This window comes from Oenanthe melanoleuca, chromosome 1, assembly GCF_029582105.1.
Source record: "Oenanthe melanoleuca isolate GR-GAL-2019-014 chromosome 1, OMel1.0, whole genome shotgun sequence".
Classification (NCBI taxonomy): domain Eukaryota; kingdom Metazoa; phylum Chordata; class Aves; order Passeriformes; family Muscicapidae; genus Oenanthe; species Oenanthe melanoleuca.
Genome location: NC_079333.1, coordinates 74,537,113 through 74,562,968, shown reverse-complemented (window position 1 = coordinate 74,562,968; position 25,856 = coordinate 74,537,113). Strand labels below are relative to the sequence as shown.

General features: G+C 38.7%; 1 protein-coding gene across 1 annotated transcript in view; it reads left to right on the top strand.

Annotated features, from left to right (window-relative positions):
* NALCN (sodium leak channel, non-selective) overlaps positions 1 to 19,895 on the top strand; it is a 222,972-nt gene extending 203,077 nt beyond the window's left edge. Inside the window, exons 32-45 of the mRNA XM_056500515.1 lie at positions 1,036 to 1,129; positions 1,662 to 1,768; positions 2,165 to 2,239; positions 4,985 to 5,104; positions 6,036 to 6,104; positions 8,230 to 8,378; positions 9,071 to 9,164; positions 9,938 to 10,070; positions 10,593 to 10,708; positions 12,927 to 13,084; positions 13,727 to 13,877; positions 15,494 to 15,643; positions 16,316 to 16,439; positions 17,720 to 19,895. Coding sequence (XP_056356490.1) covers positions 1,036 to 1,129; positions 1,662 to 1,768; positions 2,165 to 2,239; positions 4,985 to 5,104; positions 6,036 to 6,104; positions 8,230 to 8,378; positions 9,071 to 9,164; positions 9,938 to 10,070; positions 10,593 to 10,708; positions 12,927 to 13,084; positions 13,727 to 13,877; positions 15,494 to 15,643; positions 16,316 to 16,439; positions 17,720 to 17,913 — 1,734 coding nt within the window. The 3' untranslated portion in view covers positions 17,914 to 19,895. The remainder of the gene's footprint in view (positions 1 to 1,035; positions 1,130 to 1,661; positions 1,769 to 2,164; positions 2,240 to 4,984; positions 5,105 to 6,035; positions 6,105 to 8,229; positions 8,379 to 9,070; positions 9,165 to 9,937; positions 10,071 to 10,592; positions 10,709 to 12,926; positions 13,085 to 13,726; positions 13,878 to 15,493; positions 15,644 to 16,315; positions 16,440 to 17,719) is intronic.
* The last annotated feature ends 5,961 nt before the right edge of the window (positions 19,896 to 25,856 follow it).

The window sequence follows — 25,856 nt, the reverse complement described above, 5'->3', positions numbered from 1 at the left end:
GGGTGAATGTGTTACCTTTTAATCTGAGTGTTTCTAAATGGTGCCATTTGGACCTGACAGGAGTAGTCAGCATCTACGTCTGTCACTTTATCTGCGTTGTGTTGGAAGGCACCTCTTCCCAGGGCACCATCTAGGGACATGGCTCCATAAAGAGATTATGTTCACAAAGAGGGAGAAATCCTGACCTTATCAGTGGCACAGCCAGCCACAGTTCCAGCATCTCCACAAGCCAATGCCCAGGTAAGGGCAAAGATCATGCCAGCCCTCACCCAGCTCAGTGCAGCTCCTTTCTGACTGGGACAGGAGCCAAGTGTCTGCAAGACAGGCTTTTGACATTTACCTTGCAAAGGTCTCCATTGTTTTTGTAACTCTAGAATCCCTCTGTGTGATTTTACAGTTCTCTAACATGATAGGAAACTCATTTTGTTTTGAAGGTCATTTTAGATAACATTGAATTCTGTTTGAAGTTTGCTATGTTATATGAACATTTATACACATTACCAGCTACCACTATCCACCCTAATAGTGGATATTCACTCTCTTTGTGCTTCCTCTGTGGAGAGCTCTTGTAGATTCATAGTATATTATTATTTTATTTCAATTACACCCCAAGCAGAAGAGCTGTGGAGAGCAGCAATGGTCTCCTGGAGGGCTCCTTCCTTGAAGAAACTAGTGGCAGTAGCAAGCCACAGGGTTTTCTGCTGAAAAGTCCAGTCAAAATCCACCACTCTGCTTCCTGGCAAATGATGTTCAGTCAAATGGAAGACCTCCTGCAGTATTTCATTGCCCACACTGGGCTGCTGCTACAAAGAGCAGCAACTGTGCCTGCTGAGTTGAGTCCCAGAAACTCACAGCTAATGCGTCCAGAAATCCTCTTGAGTAACAGCTGATACTTCAGACTCCTTTCCCCAAGCATGTGTTATTTAAGGGAAGTTGTGTATGTAACTTTATTTCAGGCACCAAAGAGAATGTTGTTTTCATGTTGCAGTGCTGTTAAGTGACAAAAGCTTTATATATTTCTCTTTGTTTATTAAGGGGACAGCTTTACTGACTGTAGATCAGAGACGTTGGGAAGATCTGAAAAGCAGACTGAAGATAGCACAACCTCTTCATCTCCCACCTCGTCCGGGTATCAAAGATATTTTGATTTTATTCATGTTGAGCCCTAGTGTTCGTAATTCCCCAGGAGTCTGCGATTCAAATTAAAACTGTAATCGTGAGGCCACTAGGAGGTTGTGCATAAGTTAATGTGGAAACAGGCTCCAACTACAGATCTCCCCATAAGGCTATTAAAATCAACCTAAAAAGGTTGTGCTTCGATGGTTTTAGGATAAGCCTTAATGAAAAAATTAATTTCTAAATGAAAAATATTTTCAGTTGGCTGTAATGGTATGAATGGAATGCATTAACCTGACAGCAGTTGAATGATACACTTGCCCTAAAAGTACCAAAGCTTTCATGCAACACTGGTGTTCAGTATTTGAAATTATATGTTCAGAAGCCCTATTTGATATGGAAAATTGTGGCAGAAAATTAGAAATGTGTATTGAAAATGGAAAAGGATTATTTTACCTCTAATGAATATAGAAAATATGTCATGAAATAGGGGGAAAATGTTATTGTGTATTTTAACTCTCCTCCTCAAACTCTTTCTTTTGCAGATAATGATGGTTTTAGAGCGAAGATGTATGATATAACTCAGCATCCATTTTTTAAGAGAACTATTGCTGTACTTGTTCTGGCCCAGTCCGTGTTGTTATCAGTTAAGGTAATTGTATTTCTTTTAAGAGCTTCATTACAGTAGTACAGCATGTGTTTATACATTTCCTAGCACCAATTAATGATCAATTGAGCCATTAGTGTGATGAATGCAAGGAAACATGACTTCTAGATACAGCAATCTCAGTTGGCATAGATCACTGTAGATTAATTGTAACTTGTGGACCTCAGTCAATTTCTGCCTTTCTGTAGTTTCGTCCACTCTTTCTAATTTCTAGTTAAGCTGTAAATCTGAGAGAGTACACCAAGATGCCCTTCCTGTCTGAGTATATTTTAAAGTGAAATTTATTCATTAAAATACCCTCAAGAAAAATTAAGGCAATGAAGAGGCATTTATTCTGTTTAATAGCTATTCTTCTATGAATGGATTATGCTTGCTTTTCAGTGGGATGCTGCAGATCCAGTGACTGTGCCTTTAGCAACAATGTCTGTTGTTTTCACCTTCATTTTTGTCCTTGAGGTAAAGTAATATATTTTATGACTTCTTGAGATCAAGACTTGTATGTACATATTTCATTTTGTCTTTAGGGATGTTTCTTATTCTTCACTAGGGTGTTTATTTCTGAATATGTACATTCAGGGTTCTCCATGTCACTTGTCTTTAAACATGTATTGTAAGAAACTTTTAATGTGTTATTTTCATACTTCTCTACAACCTTGAGCTTTGTGTCTTTTTATATATATTCAAGTCTCAGTATTTAATAGTGTGCTTTGGTGAACCCAGTGAACTCTTTTCTTGCACAACATCTCGTATTACATTCCCTCTGTACAACAAAAGGTCTGTGTTGTCTCACAGAAGTTCTGCTTCATCCATTTATATTTTGCCTGGTGTGTCAATCCTTACTATTCTGTACCTGTGACAAAATCAAACCTCTCTCAGCTTTGTTTTAAATATAATACTTCATTTTAATATATTTTAATAAGCTAAGCCCCGGCTCCAGTATTGTCTTATCTTTTGCTGCACAAGTCTTGCTCCAGTGTGGTAGCTGTTCTCTATCTATGAGAATATTGTAATTACAAACTCTGCAAGGTGTATTTAGCCTATTTTCAAAGGACTGGAATCTAAGGATTTAAACACATTTTGAAAAACATATTTTTTTTAGTGTATAAGGATATCCATTTAACATTAAAGAACGTGCTTCCTCTGTGGTTAGGGTAGTACATTTCTTTATAAGTACAATTCTTTATAAGTTTTTGGTTGACTACTTTTCTTGTCAGTCCCCTCTGAATAGCTGATACTGACCACTATCAGAAACAGGATAGTAGACTATGTTTCCCACTGCTCTAATCCAATCTGACAGTTCCTATGTTCTATTGATAGGTTTTGCCAGTAGTGATGAATAAACAATGAAGTGAATACTTTGTAGCAGCTGTAGCTAGAGTATGTCCATGTTGTTGCTTCTTTTTTCCCTACCCAGGAGAAATCAATATCTCTGGAGAGATTGAGCAAACACAGAAAAGTTTTATTTGTGCCATACATGGCAGGTTTTAATTTACCTACTAACTATGTCTTTGGAAATACTTTTTTCTCTTATACTGCCAGGGGAAACAAATACACTTCTAGAATTTCAAAGGAACTTTGTCAGAGCCAAGAAAAATTTGTTGACTGTCTCAACAGGCAAGCTATCACACTGTGAGTGCACACAATTTATGGAGAGAGGAAGCAGCTTCCTGCTCAGAATCTTCCTTTAATGCAGCACAGTCCAGTCACAGAGTCTGCATTCTGCATGGCTGATGGCCATGTCCAATCTAACAACTCCTGATTCAGCCTTAAACCTCTACTGTTCACATCAAATATATATATATATGGTATAGAAAATAGGAAGAATTTGAAGACCTCACTTTTGCTACCACACTGATGATGACAGAGTAAAGGGAGATGTGATTTTTTTTATTTCCATGGTGTGGTACTCAGTTCAAGACTATGGATGCCTGAAGCTAGGTGTTTGTACTCTACATGTGAGGTAGGTGTTTAAGCTGTTACTGTGATCAAAGGAGATGAAGGATAAGATTCAGTTATCTCCACTAGCCACTCCAGAAGGCCAGAGATATTTTCAGGTGTTATGTCATCCCTGACAGTCTCATCTATCCATCTTCAATTCTTTAGGGCATGTCAGGTAACTGAAGGCAAGATACCTTAGGTAACTCAAATGGTAATTAGAGATTCAGAGACCATATTGTTCACTTTGTAGTCAGGCTTCAGAAAACATTATAAGGCAGAAACCTAACTGGAAAATCAGCCTTTCACTTCAAGCTAGTGTCCTCTTATATCTGATTTTGTTTTCAGAAATGTTAATGCAGGGTAGCAAGTTGGGATAGAAAAAATAATGTAATGAATGCCTGACATTTATAGCCTTTATATAGTAATTCCTAACCTGCTCTGAGATTTAATGCCACTTGTGTATGAGGAACTCTTAGGCATTCCCTCTACGTGCATCATCTCTGCTTTGGTATCTGTTACCTGGCATGACTATTTCTGTAACTATTAGTATCTATTCTTGAGCTTCCCATCTGCATTCCTGTTAATTGGAAATACCCATCACATTAAAAGCTGTCTTTACCAGGTACATTGTCAAATACACTGCCTTTATTGTTCTTAGATTTTGTCTCTTACATGCTGCTGAGTACAGATAGCGCTGAGTACAGAGTATTCCTCAAAGCAAGAAATATTTGCAATATAGGAAAAGTTTTTAATAAATTTGGACTGTAGGTGCTGCAGAACACAATTATATCCCTGATTTCAGATGTGCTTATGTGATTTTAGCTTGCTTACAGACAGATAACTAGCTAGGATACTGCTACCTTTTTTAGCTACATATTATTGACATAACTTGTTTAACTTCAAGCTATGTTAGGCCCACCTTCACCTCAGCAATCTATACATTAAGCATTCAGTCTGAGGTGCTTAGCTGCACTCCTGCCTTTGATATTTGATGGAGACAGAGAGATAATTCAGAATGCTGCTCATCTGTTGGTCTTGGTCATCTGTGTTCTTAGACAAGTACCAGTTTTCCTCCACCTAAGGGAAGCTAATATTATCCAGTTAGTCCACATGGGAATATTTAGCTGGGGAGAAATCGGCCCCTTGTTGTTTGAAATTATTTCATAAAATGAACCCAATCAAACATTTTGGAGAATGGAAGAGAATCTCATGGCAAGGAATAATAATTTCTTCATTACAAGTGAGAAATGCTTTTATCCATAGGTCACAATGAAGATTATTGCCATGTCACCTTCTGGCTTCTGGCAAAGCAGAAGAAATCGGTATGATCTCTTGGTGACATCTCTTGGAGTTATATGGGTCATACTTCACTTTGCCTTACTGGTAAGATATACAAAATGCAGTTCCAGGAATTAGAATGATTTTATCTTTAAGCACCAGCAGAAGGATTGCTGCCATATATCCAGATAAATCTTTGAGAGTTTAATAAGGCTGAAACTGAGCTTGATGCTACGAAGAATGAATCATTGTCTTGGACAATCATGTTGAGCAAAAATTGTGTTACTGGTGCAAGTTAGAATCTGTAAATATGATAGGAAACAAGTCTTTAGGAGGGATGTAAGTGAGAAAAGGAAGGAGACTGAAGAGAGTGAGAGCCCTTGCTAACAAAGGTTGTGAAGGAAGAAAGAGGCAAGGCACAGAATACAAATAGGAACAGAGGACTGGAAGAAGGAAGAAGGAAGTTCAAAACTGCTGAACAATAGAAACCCTCCCAAACCCAGCAATGATTCTGTACCACTGGTTTTGGTTAAGGGGCAGTGTTTAATTCAAGGAGACATAAAGGAGAGAGGGGAGGAATCAGCTCTCCATTTCACACCAATTTTTTTTAATTTTACTGCACTCTTGGTTTCTTTATTTATGGGAAAAGGAGACACAAGTTGTCAAAGTCACAACACTATAATGTCTGTAGGATTCTCTCTTGTTTGCCCCAAGTTCTGTTTGAAGGAAAACCTGTTCTGTGTGACTAGTCATTTTGCCCTGGCATTCACAGTTTTTTTCCCTGCTCCTAAGTAGCTTGGAAGGCCTGAGGAGTTTCTGTAATCCAGCAGCTTCCTGGACAAGTACAGTGGGCATGATGGACATAACTAATAGAGAACTGAAGGGTTTTTGGCTTGATGTGCGGGGAGGTTGGGTTTGTGTTCTTTATATTGTTGCTCATAGTTTATGATTTCTTTTATTTCATATGGGGATTTCTCTAAAAAATCAAGAGATTCCTGGAGAACCATGTATTAAGTCTTTTGTGTTTCTCTTCCAGAATGCATACACATACATGATGGGGGCATGTGTAATTGTCTTCAGATTTTTCTCCATTTGTGGGAAGCATGTGAGTATAAATTAGGAGCTACAATTATTGCAGTGCTCATGTACAGATTAAAAGACTAGATGCTGTGCATCTCTCTTGCAAATTCTGTAAGGCTCTGTTTTCTAAGGGGGAAAAAAAAAGAAGATTTTAAACAGCAGAACATCACTCTGCAACTTTACATGCTGTCTTTAAAATGTCAGGATTTTAAGTAGATTGTATAATAGTGCTATGGTTACTGGAAAAGCTGAATTTTTTCAGAAAACAAAGTGCAGCTGCAATAACACAGCTTTTAAAAATGCTCTCTACAACTCTTAAGATATAATGTGCTACTTTCAGCCCTTTCCATTTCAGTGAGGTGTGGTGGGCATGCTGTTTATTTGTTTTTGCTGCAAGACTATTGTAGTGGTGGTTGAATGCACTCATCTTGTTATGATAGTGCTCTCTTTAAAAAGTTTCTTTTTCCAGAGTGCAGGTCTGTGTCTTTTGTCTCTACAGTGTACGTCTTGTCACAGTAAAGGATTTATATTCAATTTAAAAACAATTTTGGTTCTTCTGGAAACACTGGGATGGTGACAAAGCAAGTCACTTCTCAAGTTTACATTTCCTTTGCATTCAGATTTCCTCTGTTATAGTTGAGAGTAGACTGGCAGAATAAGCACAAGCAGAGAACAAACACATTTATTTAACAGTGGTGACACTGCATTCCCTTGCTGTAGAACTTCTTAGACTATCCAAGTATTTTCTGTGAAGTCTGACATATTAAAGTAAATGTGATGGAAAAACTGCTGTACTAGGTTGCCAGGGTTAAGAACAGGAAGTCAAAGGGTTTGTTCAGTAAAAATAAAAATTTTCTTTTAATCAAACTACACAGAGCCTGTAGAGCCTTGGAAGTCAAATGAAAATTCTTACTTCTCCTCTGCAGCCAGACCAAGTGATTGCCTTCAAAGCTTTCTGATTGATTCTAAATTTTTTTTTCAAAGTTTTAATCTAGTCTTTTGTACTTTCATGTTAACAGCTGTATTAGTTTCACTAATTTACCCATCCTGATGCAATGTAATGACTAAAGGTCAGCAGGAATTTGGCATGATTATAAAGAAAAATTACACCCTCAGTCCCATTAAAGGGAATTTTTTATCATATCCAAAGTATTTAAGAGTGTTACAACAATCTATGGCAAAGAATTTATCAAGAGTAAAATGTAAAATATACATGCATTGGAAAGTAATGTCTATTATCAAGGATCACAGCCTATGAAATTTTCAAAATTATGCTCTCCTTTTGTGTTCTTTAGCCAACTTTGCAGAGTCCTAGACTCAGCAAATGGTTTGGGTTGGAAAGGGACCCTAAAGATCATCTCGTTCCAAATTCCTGCTACTAGACCAAGTTAGTCAAAGCCCTATTCAACCTGTCCTTGAACACTTCCAGGGATGGGGCATTCACCACTTGTTTGGGCAACTTGTCCAGTGCCTTACCACCTCTCAGTCAAGAATTTCTTCCCAGTATCTAAGCCTAACTTCTTTCAGCTTAAAGCCATTTGCCCTTGTCACTACATGCTCTTTTAAAAAGTCCCTCTCCAGCTCTGTCACCTCACTTAGGTACTGGAAGGCTTCTGAAGGGTGTCCCTGGTCTTTCACAAAGTTCCATGAGAAATTACTAGTTTAAAGAAGCTGTACTGATCTTAATGAAATCTCTTTGTCTATACATGAAAGTATTCCTTTAGGTGGGCTGCAGTATCTGTGGTTTCTATCTAACAGCTCTGAAGATCACTTTCAGATAAGCCCAAAGTAGTTTGCTGCACCACTGTTCCTGCAATGCCATTGCTGATACTTCAGGAGAATACTGATCCTAGAATATTATAGTTAAGCTTATGCTGTACCATCACTGTAATATCCTACACTGTATTATCCTACATATACTTTTTGAGGAGCAAAATCTTGACCTTGTAAATGAGAAAGATATGCTGATGTCTATAACAAGTAAAAAGCACACACAGTTCAAATCACATTCATAATGTACCATTTTACTGAGCTCATCCATTAATGAATGTATCTAAAGGATTTGTTGTCAAAATGGCAAGTTCAAGAACTCTGTTTTATCTTTGCTTTCCTGAATGTTGTCATGGATTGCTTTTTCTCTGTCTTTCCAGGTAACACTAAAAATGCTTCTCCTGACTGTGGTTGTCAGCATGTACAAGAGTTTCTTCATCATAGTGGGCATGTTCTTACTGCTTCTTTGTTATGCTTTTGCTGGAGTGGTGTTATTTGGTACAGTGAAGTATGGAGAGAACATTAACAGGTACAGTATGGAGTTCCCACCTCACAGGGATGTTCTTTAATAGCCTGAAGAAATCACATTCTGCTAGAGACGTTTATCTGTGGTAAAAACCAGACAGATCTGCAGGTCTGGCTGAAGAGTTCTTAACAGGATTTCTGGTAGGAGACACTGAGCCATATTTCCAGTCCTTGTGCATTGGACCAAATGACACTTGAGCCAACCCAGAGCAGCCTGAGAGCTGTTCTTCATTATGCCAGCCGAAATATGCTTCAAAGCAGTACTGTGCTAGCCCACAAGATGCTGAAACACAGTGTACCTACTGCATCTTACTGGCATCACCCAGAAACAGGATCCATATACCAGGATGATACAGAAAGGAGACAGTTCTTTGAACTGCCTGTTTGCTGGAGATTTCCCAGTCATCATCACAAAAGAAAATGGAGACAGGAAATGGGATCTGGCCTTGAGTTTTCTTTAGCTCTCTGATAAAATGAACTAAAATACTCAGACCTGTGTCTGAGCTAGAGTTCAGTTATTGTATCTTAAGTCATTGAATAAATAATTAAATGGGCTCATTCAAATAATGTAACTATTTTTAGTTTAAAATAGTAGAACAGTAGGAAATTGAAACTTTTTTTTTTTTTTTTTGCCAATGTTTTAATATGGGGAAGTGAAACTATCTCTCTAAATCTCTCTCTCTTTCTTTAAAACAGACATGCAAATTTTTCATCAGCTGGCAAGGCTATTACTGTACTCTTCAGAATAGTTACTGGAGAAGACTGGAACAAAATTATGCATGACTGCATGGTAATCACAATACTGCCAGAGATAAGTAGACAAGAAATGAGAGATACCCTTCCGTCTCAAACTATTTTCAGTATCTTAGCTTTGTACAAGTAATGTTGGGCTTGCCTTTATCTCTTCAAGAAAATAATGTTCCTCAAAGGATATGGTGCACAAATTGCATACTCACAGTATAGTATTTTGTGGAGCTAGGCAATTAGATGATTTAAAAACAAAAATATGGTTTCAGATGGTTTCAAAATCAGAAATTTCAGTAACTCACTTTTTACTATTATCTCTGCTTTGACTGGGGCAAAGTGTCTTCTCAGATTAAACTTGTCTTTGATTCCTGCACTTTGGCTCATTCCATGTGAATGATAGTCTTGATGACCTCAAAATTCCTCCTTGAGTCATTATATTTTGCCCAAGTAAATGTTTATCTGTGCTTTCCATTGCAAGGAAGGTCATGTGCCTCTCCTTTTTTAAATTAATGAGCAGGGAAGAAACGTTTTGAAAATCACAATGCTTCAAAGCACCAGGTTGTTCCTGTACAGTGGCATAATGCACAATATGCCCTCTGTGTGGTAGTAAGATCTATGCCTCAGCCTTCTTTGTCATACCTCTCTCTCTTTCCTGGCTTCTGTCTATTAAAGGAAGAGCCTGCCCACAATAATGCCCACAGTATTATTCCCTAACTCAAAAGCCTTAAAGAAATAATAGTCTTAAGTATTATATTGATTGCAGAGAAATTAATAATCTATTTTTTTTTTTTTACTTTGTTTTCTTTTGTTTTAAAGGTTCAGCCTCCATTTTGTACACCAGATAACAGCACCTACTGGAAAACAGACTGTGGAAATTATGCTGGTGCTCTTATGTATTTCTGTTCTTTCTATGTCATCATTGCATACATCATGCTAAATTTGCTTGTTGGTAAGTGAAAATAGACATTAATAACAAGGTACATCTTGTCATGTGGTATCTTAGATGTGAGTCTGTTGTGCTACTCAGGTATGAGGCTGTCTTGTACCTTCAATGTTACCTTGGATGCATATAATGATTTTGATATATTTTTTTGGCACAGGAATGCTAAATCTCAGGAAGTTTGGGAATTAAAGCTTTTGGAACAAAGAGATATTTTCTATTTGTGGAGTAGAGTTGCCCTACAGAGCACTGTTTTCTAAGCTTTTATTTCATCAGTTAACCTTTGTTCAAATATCATTGGAATTCACTTAATTGGTCTTAGATGTTAGATTAGGCATCTCACCAGAGTTTAAGGTACAGCTTTTAAAAAGCATGGTAAATATTGATGTGGCAAGACAGTATATTATGCATTCAAAATCCTTGTCTGAGCATACAGGCATTTGTTAATGTGGAGTTTGCACAACAGAATTAGATGTTACAATGTTAACTACAGGTTTTCTTTAGGGTGTATTTTGTTCTTGTGGCTTTCAGCTATCATTGTGGAGAATTTCTCATTGTTTTACTCAACTGAAGAAGATCAGCTTTTAAGTTATAATGATCTAAGGCATTTTCAAATTATATGGAACATGGTTGATGACAAAAGAGAGGTAAGAAATAGTAATTTCTTGATGATAAGCACAGAGATACAGTAAATTTCCAGTTTTTCTTGAAAAGGAATATGGAGGAAAAAAAGTGTGTTGATAAAATTCTCTGAGCAGTTAGTGTTAAAATTTGAGAAGTGAGCATTATCTGACATTGTTCATGGTCCTCCAAATACTAATCTGTATTCTGTAAATTGCTTATAACAGATTTTCAAGCAAACATATCTATTTGTAGGATCAATATAGCAGCAACTTTCCTCACAGCTCTCTGAGAGTTGTTCCCTTGGAAGTCTACAGATTCATATCCATTTTTTGTGTCTGATCTTCAGAAGATCTTTTCTGAGATTTCAGCACTGTCTCCTGTAAAATTCTTATGGAGAGGCTAACCAAGTATGGGCTGGGTGAGAAGACAATGAAGTGGACTGAAAAGTGCATAGGCAGGTCCAGAGGGTGATGATGGCAGCACAGGTTCTAGCTGGAAGCCAGTAACTCATTGTGTGCCCCAGGGGTCAGTAATGGCTCCAGTCCTGTTCAACATCCTCATTAATGACATGACAGAGTGGCAGAGGGCACCCCCAGGGGATTTGCTGGTGGCACCAATCTGGGCAGAGTGGCTGATATGCCACAGAGTCGTGCTGCCATCCAGAGGGGCCCTCACAGGCTGGAGAAATGGACTCACAGAAGAAGCCTCATGAAGTTCAGCAAAGTCTTGGACCTGGAGAAGAATAATTGCTTGCACAGTACATACTGAGGCCACCCAGCTGGAAAGTAGCTTGGCAGTAAAAGACCTGGGGGCCCTGATGGACACCAAGTTGAATGTGAGCCACCTTTGCCCGTGTAGAAAAGAGGGCCAATGGTGTCCTGGGCTGCATTAGACTAAGTATTGCCAGCAGGCCAAGGCAGAGAGGGTCCTCCTGCACTGCTCAGCACTGGTGAGGCCACAGCTGCAATCCTGGTTTGGTTCTGGGCTCTTCTGTGCACAGAGGTACAGACATACTGCAGAAAGTCCAACAAAGGGACACAAAAATTATGGAGGCTGGAACATGTCTCCTCAGAGGAAAGGCTGAGTAAAGTAGCACTGTTCATCCTGGAGAAGGCTCAAGGGGCTCCCATAATTGTATATAAATACCTGCAGGGAGGGTGCAAAGAGGACAGAGCCAGGCTCTGCTCAGTGATGCCCAGTGACAGGGCTGGAGGTAACAGGCACAACCCAAACCACAAGAGTTACCTCTGAACATCAGGGAACTGTTTGTCAGTTGGAGATATTCAAAAGCCATCTGAACCTGATCCTGGGAAACTGGCTTTAGGAGATCTTGCTTAAGCAGAGGGGTGTGACAAAGTGAGCTCGAGAGTTTCCTTCTAATCTCAACCATTCTGTGATTCTGAAATGGGAATAACATCTGGAAGACTGAGTGCTCAGATGCCCACACAGATTAAATCATCATCTGAATGATTAATGACATCACTGAGGTTTGAATGCGAACAACATTATGGTGAAAGTCGTTGGTCTGTTCTGGAGAGAGAAGCTGCAGTCTGTACTCGTGGGGATAGAGAGTTCTGAATCCATCCTGCCAGCACTGACAGAATCTCTCTGATGTGGAACATTACAGCAAAAATAATTCTGATGAGGCTCATTTAGCAGAACAAAAAATATTTGAAGATTGTGAATACCACAGTTTCAGATGGGAAGTAAATAGTTTCAGTCTTAATTTTGTACTAACAGGTAGAAATTGTTGTCACCAAAAGTGCAGGATGTGCTGCCTCTTAGAGCAGATAACCTTTAAAAAAGCCAGTAAACTCTCAAAATTCTCTTGTTCATTGAGAGATGCACAGAGAAAGGCATAGATTTACAACAAATTATAGGCATGGCTAAGAGTGTTTAAACTATAGTTTAATTTCCATTTCACAAGGACAGCTCTTTGGGAATATGATTCTAATTACAGATGAATGCAAATGGGGAAACTAAATCCCCAAGCAATTTTGAGAAATTCTGGCAAAATTAACGATAGGTTAATAGATTCTCATTGTATATGAGTCAAATAACCCAAGGACTTCTGTAAATTTGCTGAAGAACTGGCTGAATGTGCACATTCTTCAGCAATGTGTTCACAGTGATGTAAATACACCGGGAGTAATAGTTTTTCTCTCAGTGATGAAGTTGAATGTCTGAGTTGGTTGTTAGATCACAGTAATAATTTACCCTTAATGATGCAATGTAACACAGGGTGTAATCCCTACCTTCCGGGTGAAATTCCTGCTGAGGCTTCTGCGAGGCAGGCTGGAGGTGGATCTCGACAAGGACAAGCTGCTGTTTAAGCACATGTGCTATGAAATGGAGCGGCTCCACAATGGTGGTGATGTCACTTTTCATGATGTGCTCAGGTACCCTGAGATTTTCTTCACATTTTTAGAGCAGGTATAACAGCCTGTGTTTCTGTCCAGGCTAACAGGTAGTCATTAGGCTCGGGAGAAGGCAAGCCTGGTAGTTACAGGGGCACTGCAAATTTAAATGTTTTACAAAACTTAGATTTCCCTTTTTTTCCTGCAAAAATATTAGTGATGGCAGACACAGGTCCTAGGGAATCAGCTCTAGATAATTTTAACATTTTCATTGCAGGAGGTTTGTCACAAACTACAGTCACATGTTTCTCTTTTATTCCAACTAATGAAATGTACCTTCAAGTATAGCAACATGACAGTGAGCCTGACTAGAAATAAAATAGAAATGGGAACATTATCCAAGTGTAAACAGTTGTGGGGGGGGAAACCAAACCACCACAAATGCCCTAATTGATTACAGTTCAGCAGTTCATCTGGGGTGGTGAACTGGATAGCTGGATATAGGTGATAAGGTCTTTGTTTTGAGCACAATAAACCTCTTCTAGAATCATCTCATTAGCTTCAAATGTGAATTTACTGTGCACACCTGAATTAAGTATTTTCACATTAAGTTCTTAAGTCCAAGCATTGATTCTCAAAAAAATACAAAGACGCCAGCATTTAAATAAATTGTGTTTCTTCCAGCATGCTTTCATATAGGTCTGTTGATATCAGAAAAAGTCTTCAACTGGAAGAGCTGCTTGCTAGGGAACAACTGGAATATACCATAGAAGAGGAGGTGGCCAAACAGACCATACGAATGTGGCTGAAAAAGTGCTTAAAGCGAATCAGAGCAGTAAGTCAAGCTAAAGCAGTGTCTAAATGGTTGCATAAATTGAACTGCTCAACAATGCTGGAATCTGCTGTCCCTATGCTTCATTTACATCAGAGTTATGGTAGTACTTATTTGAAGTATGTAGCAATTACTAACTGAGCAAAAAAAAAGTTTGTTACAGCTCTGCAAAAATAGTGCTGTTTGTTACAGCTCTACAGTGCTACAAAAATAAGCACCTTTTGAAGGCAAAAACTTTCTTCCTGCCCAAAATTTATCTGTCTTTTTAATACAACAGGAAGATGCATATGCAAAGTCAAAGGAATAAAGAAAAAATCATGTAATTTAATAGAACTTCTTAGCCTAATCCCTCCTCACAGAATGTAATTGTGTAATTTCCTTGCCTCTGCTGGTGGATGAGAAACCTGTAGATGACTCTCCAGATGGAGCCTGTATTAAGATAAATCATTTGAGTGACCCATTACAGTTACCGTACAAATGTGTGCAAATAAGAAGAGTGTCTACATGGAAAGCAGGTGTATGGACCAAGTCACAGCCTGGTTGCATTGATGGCCAATTTTTTTGGTTACTATGAGTCTGACTCCAGGTTTTGACACATATATTTTTTGTTTTATAAAAAAATACTTCTTGTGATAGGAGATTTTCCATAGTGATCCGTGATCATGGCATCTGTCTTTTCTTTGTAAATTTATAAAAATACTTACCTGGACATTTTAAATATAACATACATTTCAGCTGAAACATTAGTGTTCAATGATAAATAGTTTCATTTTGATTTCACCTCTGTAATAATAATGGCAGTAAATTTAATCTCAGCTCCCAATTCTGCGTTTGTTCAACTCTGTTGTTCATTTCATTATGATATTGAACTACACTGTGTTAAAGTAAATATGCCATTCATTTCACTCTAATAATATGGTTCAGATAATTTCACATTCTATGAACCTTTTATAAACTGAATGTAATTATGGAAGTTAAGATATATTTTCAAATTCTCTTGTTATTCTCTAAGTCTCCCTGGAGGGATCATCTGAAAACTACCCAGGAAAAACTGAAACCCTTCCTAAGTGCTGTTTATTTTAATTTAAAAGCAAATTAATTTGTAAAATCATAATGGTAGTAGGTTTGTTTTTCTATTTGTACTGTAAATCTAAACTTAGTCCCAAGGTTTTCACTACTATTTTATTCAGTCTTATTAACAACCCACTCCATGAAAGTCCATGAAAGAAATCAGAATTTTTTCATTGCCTTCATGCAATTCCCTATGAATCTCTTCCAATTTCCTGGTTTCTTTATCTTTGCAAGAACTTTTAACTGATAAATTCAAAACTTTGTATGTGTTTAAACTCTAGGTTTAAACCAACAATTGAGCAATGTGCCTTCCACTTAACGTAGTTCATAAATTTCATCGTCTATTCCCTAAAGGTCAGAAATATGCTGGAATTCACTTTATTTAAGTAGCAACATCTAATACGTGGATCTTTATCAATGCATCTGGGATCCACAGCTGGTGCTTACTGTTCAGTTAAATATTTGGAATGCTTTAAAAAAAAAAATCAAACCTGTTGGTGTGACACAGCAATGAGAACATTTTTTCATCACATATTGTACCTTGATAGAAACAGCAGCAGTCGTGCAGCATTATCCACAGCCTAAGAGAGAGCCAACAGCAGGAGTTGAGCCGATTTCTGAATCCTCCCAGCATTGAGACAACACAGCCAAGTGAAGATATGAATGCTATTAATCAAGATAACAGTGCACAGCCAGAGGTATGTTATCCAGAAAACTATCAGCTACTCATAACAAATTCTGAAAACTTCCATGTTTCTTATTTGTTCTTTTTTACATATCATTTTTACTGAAAAAAAAAAAAAAATTAAAGCAGTACCTTGTTTTGCTTCAGTCTTTGCCATCAGATGTAAAGGCAAGATGCTCTAAGGCAGAAATTCCCCAACATATTTAGCTGTCTTGCTATCACCATAAAGGGCAAACTCAGCTGTACGACTCTGGCAGCCCCAGCTTTCAGCTCTTGCATGAGCTGTGTGCAGGCTTGGGGATGTGAAGCTTTACAATCCAGGCATTCTGAAATGGAGTTTACACTGAGAGTGAGAGCACTGGGCATGCTGGGACCTCTAAGCAGGAGTCCTGGCTCTTCCAGGATAGAGAATATAGAAGGTACAATGTAAGGGCTCCTCTCTACAATGGTTGTAGTAGGCTGAGAATAATTTCATACCCTTCAATAGGACAAATGGCATTGAGAGCTGACATGACCTTCTTGCTTTTGTCTGTTAGCAGTAGTTTTCTGGGGTATTAAAGAGCAGAAAGCATGCTGCCCTAACCAATGGCAATATGTTATGTTTATATTCATGGATAAAGCTTGAAACAGAATAGAAAGGGTTACCTAGGGGAGCTATGACTGAGATTCTCTTTCCTCTGTTCAGACAAGCAGCCAGCAGCAGCTCCTTAGCCCGACACTCTCTGACAGAGGTGGCTATAGACAAGACACTGGAGATGCTGGGAGACACTGTCCTCAGCGGAAAATTGGGCAATGGCGCTTGCCATCAGGTAAGTGAAAAAGCTTCTCAGTAAAGTCCCCACATCCAAATTGCTGTTGTGCAATAACAAGGCCAAGAAAGTCTTCATGATACACAGTTCTCCCTCCTGGCTGCCACTTACACCCTCATCAGGGCTTTCCTGTCCTCATGCCTGTTGGAATAAAGCAGTTTCTCCCTTTCTTCACAATTCAGAAAGTTTGGAAGATGGGCTCAAGCATTGTCCTGTGCAAGTGGTTACATTTTTTACTTTTTCATACATTTACTCATCAGTTAGTCCTATTCTGGATCAGAGTGCTGCCCCCAAAGGCTGCCATTCTTCAGACCCCAGTCATATCTAAGCAGAAGCAGGAGAGGCAGTCATGCTGCTTGTTGACTACCATTGACCCTACTTTTGTTACCAGTGTACTTGTCCAAGAACTAGGATAGTTTAAAGGAAAGGTTTCAATCCATGATTTCCATTTAAGTATCACTGAGCAGCAAAGATCAAGCTTTTGCTGGAAAAGAGAGAAAGAGTGAAAGAGGAAGCATGCTAAGGATAAGCATACTACTGTAGTCAACTGCATACATTTTTCAAGTGAGAAATCTTGAAAGAATGAATAGCCCAGGGTTTCCTTTCTTAGCTGAAAGATCACAGACTGATCTGGTCTTTGTTAGTTTTGAACATTCCTCAGTGAATTGTCCTAAAAAGAAGGGTCATTTCCATGCACAATACAGCTGACAGGTAAGTAGTCTGCTTCCAGTCCAGCAAAGACAGGTATTTAAGATCATGAACAGCATAATCAAGATCATTGATGGGGTTTATATACTTAGACATGGGGTTTAGTGCCATACTAGCAACTTGTACTGCCTTCAACCACTAGGCCATTGTAAAGTATCACTTTCTAGAGGTAGCTGCCACTCCGAAAAGCATGTCCCCACCTCCATCTTCCTTCCTCACATTTACTACTTTCACCATTTTGCCAGCAGGTTAGCTCATGTAAGTGTGGCCTAAATCATTTAGGTTGCAATTAGCTGGATAAAAAGAGATCTCTTGCATCAGTTATCCCAGCAGAAGGAAATGAGGCACTGCTCAGTTAAACTGCTCTTCCAGCAGATTAGTGGGAGCAGTGTTGACATCTGGACCTGGGAAAACAAACAAACAAACCAACAAACATACTAGAACAGAGTCCTACCCTTTCTGAACTAAATCAGTTTAAAGGTGCCCTAGTCTAGCAATTCTAAGCAAAAAATGTTCAAGAAGCAGATCTACTCTAATACAGAACTTTCTGAACTTTGTGTTTAATTTCCTAGCCCCCAAACCAATAAGCCATTCAGTGTCTTCAGTCAACCTCCGTTTTGGTGGACGTTCAACTGTGAAATCTGTTGCATGCAAAATGAATCCCATGTCTGACGCTGCTTCCTGTGGATCAGAAGTCAAGAAATGGTGGACAAGGCAATTAACTGTGGAGAGTGATGAGAGTGGAGAGGACCTTCTTGATATCTGAGAGGCATTTAAGTCATACCACAATCTAATTTTCTATATTTAGAATTAAAGATGCTGTATGATTTCTTTAAAACCAATATCATAAATTTTATCTTTTGCTTATCCTCCTGCCATAGGAAGTGTAGCACACACTTCTGTTTTAGATTTGACTTCTGTAGGTACTAACTGTACTCTAAGAAACCTGTATACTATAGCAGTACTAACAAAGCCAGAAAGACTATATTGCCTCTAGCAGACAGAGCATTTAAAGATTTCATGTGTTCTCTAGAATCATAATGAAAATCTGATATATACACTTCTGTGTTTTCCTTCAACATTTATCATACTTTAAGATGGCAACACTTTACAATACAGGGGTAATGTATTTCTTCTGTTTTCCTCAGTTCGTACATAGTAACATTTCTTTAGAAAAATTTTATTATTCACAAATGACCTGAAGAGGTCAGCACTGACTTCATGTTCAAGGGAAGTATTTTTACTAAGTACAGATACTGAATTACAATTCTAAGCTTTCTCTGGATCTTTTTTTAAAATATGCAAGATACAGGATTACTCATTTTAAAATCAGAAGGTGAAGGATTGGCTTTTAAAATGTAAATATCTTTGAGATTTGGTTAATTATGCAAAGAGCTTGATTTCCATAGAGAAAATGGGGGGGAGGGAATACATGAAAAACTGTGCATTTAAGCATCCAGCAGAAGACTTTCACATGAAAAACATGGATTTATGCTTCATTTTCAGCATATACTGGTTACATATATGTGTGGTGTCATTATTCTTCTTTTAATTGGGTCCCATTTTTCTTGTGTAGTCGTAAGATTTTCTTCTTGTCTGTGATAAAAATTAGCATGTTGGGGTTCTAATTACAAAATTGTATTATATGTCTTTAAAAATGCATTTAGTTTTGCCTGTACAGGTAGAATTTTACTTACCCATGTTACTGCTCATGCTACAGGCCTGCAAAGGTAAGGCATGGCACCATGCTGTGGCTAAGTACCTTTGTCCCTTTTCTCCCAGCACATCATATTTGACATGTTAGCCTTCACTTGTTTTAGGAGCGCTACGTTATCGCCGGTGAAGAAGCAGCTATCGCTTTCATAAAAGCTTTTCCAGTGAAAGGCCAGTGCTATACGGATATGGAGGTGGAGAAGGAGAGCCACAAAACACAACTGTGTTTGCTAGTTTCAGAATCTAAGGCTGCCAAAAAATGTGGGGTAAAATTGTGCCCTTCCCTCAGGGAAGAACTAAGAGGTTGCAGATTTTGTTGCTTGGCCCCTGACTAGGTTTATAGCATAGCTGGGACCTTTCTGTTACCATTGTTTCCTATGGAAATGATAGTTTGCTCTAACATGGCCTGATGTGAGATCTTGTAAGAGGCTCACAGTTTATTTACATCACCACTTCAAAAAGATATCCTTTCAAAAGCAGACAAAAGCCAGTGTTTTGCAATTTTTTCTGGCCAAGTGGTCAGAATACAAAAGTGGAAACACACAGATGCCTTCACCAAAAATGCAAAATCAGTTTTGGCCATGAAATACAGCTTTCTTGGCATCTGTCAATGTTTTTCCCAGTATATGGTTGAACATGGTTTAGATTTTTTTTTTTCAAAAATAATTATATTGAACACATCTGTATTTTGTGGGGGGTTTATGTGTTTTGGGGTATATTTAAGTTTAAATCTAGTCAACTGTAACTCTATTGTAAAAGAGTATGTGCATTCTCTTGTTTACTAGATCATGAACCATCAACAAAACTTCATAGGCAAATCCATTACTTTGTTCTGTTTTGTGCTTGTTTAAGTTGAGCTTTTATATATATAATAAAAAGATAAATATTGGATTTATAAAAGAGAGTATCTTTGACAGTTCAATAATACATTGAACTGCAGATCATTCTTGCTGCAAGCCTTCTTTTTAAAAAATCTGGCAAACATTTTTTCCTTGCCTTACAGTACACTGTCAATAAAAGTGAGTTGCTTTAAGCAATATTCCTCCCTCTGGTTTTCATTGTAACTACATTGGCTATATGAGGCTCATCCATGATAATGCTGCATAGTAACAATCTTTGTGGTTTGTATAGGATCATGTAGAGGTCCTTCCAAGCTCTTGCAATTGAGGGTCTTTGGTTTTTTCACTCCAGCAACAGACCTCATCAGTACTCATCAGCCACAAGGGGTCTCAGTCAAAAGATGGACTAGAGAGGACTGTTCATTATTTATTTTTTCTTTATTTGCTTCAGAGCCTGGATGTATATGTGTGTGGGTGGGGTCGCCATTTTACTTTTGCAGATACAGGAAGTGGAATGAAGTTACAAGATCTGAAAATAATATATACACAGGCATATAAGCAACCAGTTTAAGGTAAAAACCTCCCTAGAACAGCACTGCCAACATAACTAAGAAGGTCCTACTCTGCAGCAGAGAAACCAATGCACATTTGCACATGAAGGTGAGGAAGCAGAGAAGAGAGTTGAAGAATGACTGGAGTTCAAAGAGCTTGTACCAACAATGGAGAGACACAAAGAGGAAACAGTGTGTCAGGAAGTCAGAGTCAGTCCAGACAGCCTTAGAGAAAAGTTCAAACAGGAATAGAACCTAAGCAAAGGTAAACAAAAAAATTGCTAGGAAAATATTACTACCTGCAGAGTTATCCTATACAAATGAAAAAAAAAGAAGTTGTTTATGCTTCTTCTCATCCACTAGGATCTGTTTCATAGGAAGCAAGTTGTAAATGTGTTCATGGCTTTGTTGGGAAAAAAGTGTAGTGCATATTGTCAGTGCTCAAATAAAAACCTGCTTGTGGGAAGTCTGAGAACACACAGCAAAGATGTATGTCAATATCATTCCAAAGTCAGGTCAGATTTCAGACAATCACTTTTTTAATGAAGAAACTAATAACCTGAAACCATTTGCTTTTGGAAGACATCCAACTGAATTAAAAATGGAAAACATAAAGTATGCTTTTACAACCTGAAAATACCATCTTTGTTTTAACTAATGTGGAGCAATCAGGCTTAAACATCTTCAAAATAACATTACATTCAGTATTGCCTGCATTCAAAGACCAGTATCACAGCTTCTGAGAAACCAAAGAAGATTAAATGCCAAGAGCAAGTGAATAACTTTGTGAGAATAATCTATTTTGTTCTCTTGTTTTATTCACAGCGTGCCCATGCAGATTAGAGTGTCCATGAATAACTGAAGTAGAAGAGTTTGCACTGTTGTAAAAGCACATTTGGAGGACCAGCAAGCAACCTCCCATCCAGAATGCCCATTCCTTCTGCAGTATTTCCACAAGCAAAAACAAACACTGGCCTGAGTTGTCAATCAGAATTTCCAATAGGATTATCTCAGTCTCCCTGGATCTATCTTTCAGAGGCTGAATTCATTCCTGCTATTGAAGGAAATTTAGTCACACCACAGATGAACTTGCCTCAATGCATAGGCTGATGCTGGGAAGTTGGCTGCCCTGGTTTGTTCAATTGCTCTGAAACACAAAGAGAGCCTCACTAGAATTCAATTAACCTTCCTCTTCATCCCAAGGGCACTGGTGTCAGACCCCATTAGCAGCTGTTGCCCATTGTTCTTAGTGAAGAACTCTAAGTGTGAAGTTATTAACCCATCAGTGAGCTAAGAGTATGGGCAGTGGTACTTTATCCCCCTTCCACTGGTTCCTGTCTCAGATGCTTATTGCAGTACCCTTATTGGTTTCATACTTTTACCTGACTTGCATATCTGCCCTGGGGAATTTGGGTGAATTACCTGAGCACCTACAAAAGTGTGTTTCATACAAGGGTATCCTACTGGAAACACAAGAAATGTCATTAGTATCTGTAGGAAAGGAAGAAAAAAACCCAAAACACTATCCATCAACCTGAAGAGCTGTTGACATTAGTCTTTTCGTCTTTCTGAGTTCAGGCATCAACCAAAAGTGGCACAAGCCTCCAGTGTCTCAGTGGGCGTTACTTTATTTCAGGAAAACTTTTGCTGAATTTGGAAATAAATTGATTTATACCAGGCAGATATCAGTGTGTCCTAGAGATTTGGGCAGCCAGGTTCTGAGCCCTCCATATGTTGGAAGTTACTCTGGTGGGATTGCTCTTGGTAAGTACATCTTCCCCCAAAGGTAAAGGAAGAGGGTTGGCCCTTGAGTTCATTGGCAGAGAAGCTGGATGTTACATCATCTCTCATGCCCTGTTTTCTGGTGTCCTTTTATGTTTTCCTCTCCAATTTCATGTAGGGTGGACAGGGTCTAAGCATATTCTCCATTCTCAGCAGGTCCTCCCACGAAATAGGGGATTCAATAGTTATGATTTTGCTATAATGTATATGATGCCAGTTTATAAAGATAATAAGTATTGCTTTTTTTTCTCAGCACTTATTCTATAGAACTACATGTTCTACAGATCAAGTCATTGCTCGTCTCAGAGCAATTTTCTAAATTCATACTGCCTGGGGAATCTGTTTATGGCACATTTAAAAACAGGGAGAAATAAAAAAAAAAAAAAAAAAAAAAAAAAAAGAAGGAAAAAAAGACAAAGTAATCTGAGCATTGGGGTTTAGGTTTTGGGTTTTTTGCCTTTTTTATTTTAGCACCTATTTAAAAATAAAGCTCTGTTTCTATGTAAAGACAAGCTTCTCAGTTGTTCTGACCAGTCTAAGAAAACAGAGAAAGTTTTTTGCTTAACGTCTCTGCTTTTCAAATGCACTTGTTTGGAAATGAGGAGCTTTTACATTTTCTTGCTTCTTTTAATTTTTAAATCTCATAAAAACCTATTTCCTGCATTTTAATTAAAATTATCAATATTTTGGTTATTAAAAACTGATTTTCCCCTTAAATTTTTATCATGTCTAAAAATTCACCTAATTTTTTTTTAAGTCCCCCAGGAAAAGGTTCATCTGGCTGAAAAACTGGTTGTGACCCAGAAATGTGAGCTTCTATCCCAGAAAGCAAACTATATCCTGGGCTGCATCAAACACAGTGTGACCAGCAGGTACAGGGAGGGATTCTGCCCCTCCACTCAGCTCTGGTGAGATCCCACCTGCAGTGCTGTGTCCAGCTCTGGGGTGCCTGACACAAACAAGACGTGGATCTGTTGGAGCAAAGCCAGGGGAGGGCCACAAAGATGATCAGGGGGCTGAAGGACCTCTCCTCTGAAGACAGCTGGGGCTGTTCAACCTGAAGAAAAGGCTCAGGGGAGTCTTCATAGCCCCTTCCAGTACCTACAGCAGGACAAGTAAGGCAGAGAGAGACATATTATCAAGGCCTGTAGTGACAAGACAAGGGTTAATGGCCTTAAACTGAAAGTGGGTATATTTAAATTAAATATTAGCAAGAAATTATGTGCTTTCAGGGTGGTGAGGAAATGGAACAAGTTGCCCAGAGAAGTTGTGGATTCCCCATCCCTGGGAGTTTTCAAGGCCAATTTGGATCAGGCTTTCAGGAACTTGGTCTAGTGGAAGGTGTCTCTACCTATGACAGGCAGCTTGAGCTAGGCATCTTTTAAGATCCTTCCAAATCAAATCATTCTATGCTTACTGATTTTTTTTACACAGAAGAATGGCACCCAGAAGGAAGATGAGCACTGCCTTAGTTATCACTATGCTGAAAACTGCACAAGAACATTTTACTCTATTTACAGAAATTTATTCAGAGAAAATGTTGGTTTGCTGACATCACTGGGTCTCCTTCCCAAGCAATTCAAGGATTTCAAGAACTAAACATCACCAAGGAGAAAAACAAATCACTCTTCCCAGTTCCTTCTCAGCTGCCTGCCAAGTTCTCTGGTGTGACCACACACTTGATGGTGAGTTTGAAAGTCTTGTAGGCACTGCTGGCCCTGGCCACCCAGCTGTTGGAGACGAACACTTCCTTCTCAAAGCTGGTAGATGCAAATAGGTGCCTGTGCCTCTATCCTCCATGAAAAAAACCTCAGCTTTTTCACTGTACCCACAGTGGGGAGGAGTTAAAGCTCTAAAAATGTCATCAGGGGCTGAGAAGATGCAGGTCCCAGCAGGCTGCTTCATCAGAGGAAGGACACCTCTGTCACCATGTTGCTTGGGCAGCCAAGAGCAGCCAACAGACACAGAGTCTTGCCTAAACTTTCTTGCCAGCACTTTCAGGTCAGTGATATTAGGTCCATAATTTATCCACTCCTATGCTGCAGACAATCCTGAGGATGTGATCCAGTAACAGTTTGGCTGCTGTGATTAAGAAAGTGTCAAATGCAGTTGTTCATAGCTGGCTCCAGCTCTTCCACCAGAAAGTACAATGCTCTGAACTTGGCCAGTTTACTCTTCACCCAGTTGCTTCTTCTGAGCTCTGTGAAATGCTCCAGATTTAAAAATCCAGGTATTAAAACCTTCATCTTAATTGCATCAGCAATTGCAAGAATATTTATCTGATGCTGGCCTGTAGATGTGTTTCAACTTTACATGCATTCATCAATTCAGTGTGTATCTGTAAGGGCTTATCTACGTGAGGAAGTTGCACCAGCTTAAATTTAACCTGTTATTGCAAATTGATTTCTCTAAGTCACTTTGAATACCTGTGGAAATGCGTATTTCAGTTTAAAGATTTTTTATATTGATCTGTGTTTAAACCCAAATAACCTTGCTTTTATTCTAATGGCAAGAGTGCTCCCACAGGTCTGCTCATCAGCCCTCTTAATACCTGCATCTTTAATTATGTGGTGCTAAGTCCTTTGAGTAGAAGAGGCCCTTCTTATGGTCTCTGGCAGCAGCTGAGATCATAAGTAGATGCTGTTTCAGGAGCAGATGTCGCCCTGCTGCCTGAGCATCCATGGAACACAGTGCCAGGGCAGCCCTGGCTCTGCCATGTGACACTGCAATCAATTTGCCACATATTGGTGGGCATTTGGGGACAATTTACACCAAGCACCACCCATAAGGAGTTATTTCAGATGAATCTGTATTGGGTATGGTTCCCTCCCCCTGTGCAGTCCTTGGATATGGTAGAGCAGCTTCAGTTTCATACTGTGGCTGGTGCAATACATTCCTTGCCTTATCCCAGATGACTGAGCTGGACAAAGCACACATCTAGACACCAACAGTCAACTTAGGCTCAAATTGTTTTCACCAAACCCTTTCTAGTTTTAAGTAAATCAGTGCTTTTCATCAGGAGAAGGTTTTTGTACAATCTCCAAGACCTCTTCTCTGAGCTAATCTAAGTACAGGGTTTTAATACACGATCAGCCATCCACAGTTGTAATCAAAGATTATGTTCCTCTGGAGATGAACAGTCTGAGTTGCCAAAACCAGACCACCCCAAAAATTTCTGATAGCTGAGCCTTCTACTAAAATATAACAGAGCTATGACAAATGTAAACCCCTTTTTAACACTAGAGGGCTGGCGTTACTTTTCACTGGTCTCTGCACACATTCACACAAGATAAAGTAGCTTGATTCTCCTTGTGGTAGTGGTTTAATGTTCATTTAATTATTTTGATTTGTAGAGTCTTTAGACACTGCAGTGACAAGGTATTTCTACCATCATTATATAACAAGGGACCTCTCATTGACCTTATAGTACTTCTATAAAAACTGCTTGGTTTTGTTTGTGGAAGCGTGACTTTTTGGGAAACTAATGACATTTGAATTCCCACTTGCATGTGATGTGCACAGAAGTTGTAATAGAAGATTGAGTTAGCAACAGCATTGATTGCATTTTCTGTATCTCCGGTGACTATGATATTTGCATGTCAGATGGAATGCAGTTTAAATTTGCATATCAATTCTCACAAAAATTCAAGAGCGAGACCATTTTCAAAATCCAGTTACTTAAGCTGAAGGAACAAATAACTAAGGATGCCAAAAGCCTTATGCCACAAAATAAATACATGATTCACTTCTTGAGCACAGAAATTCTCTCAATAATTTGAACAGTGTTGCCTGCTTTTCATGATGCCCGCTTTTTCTTTCTGGAT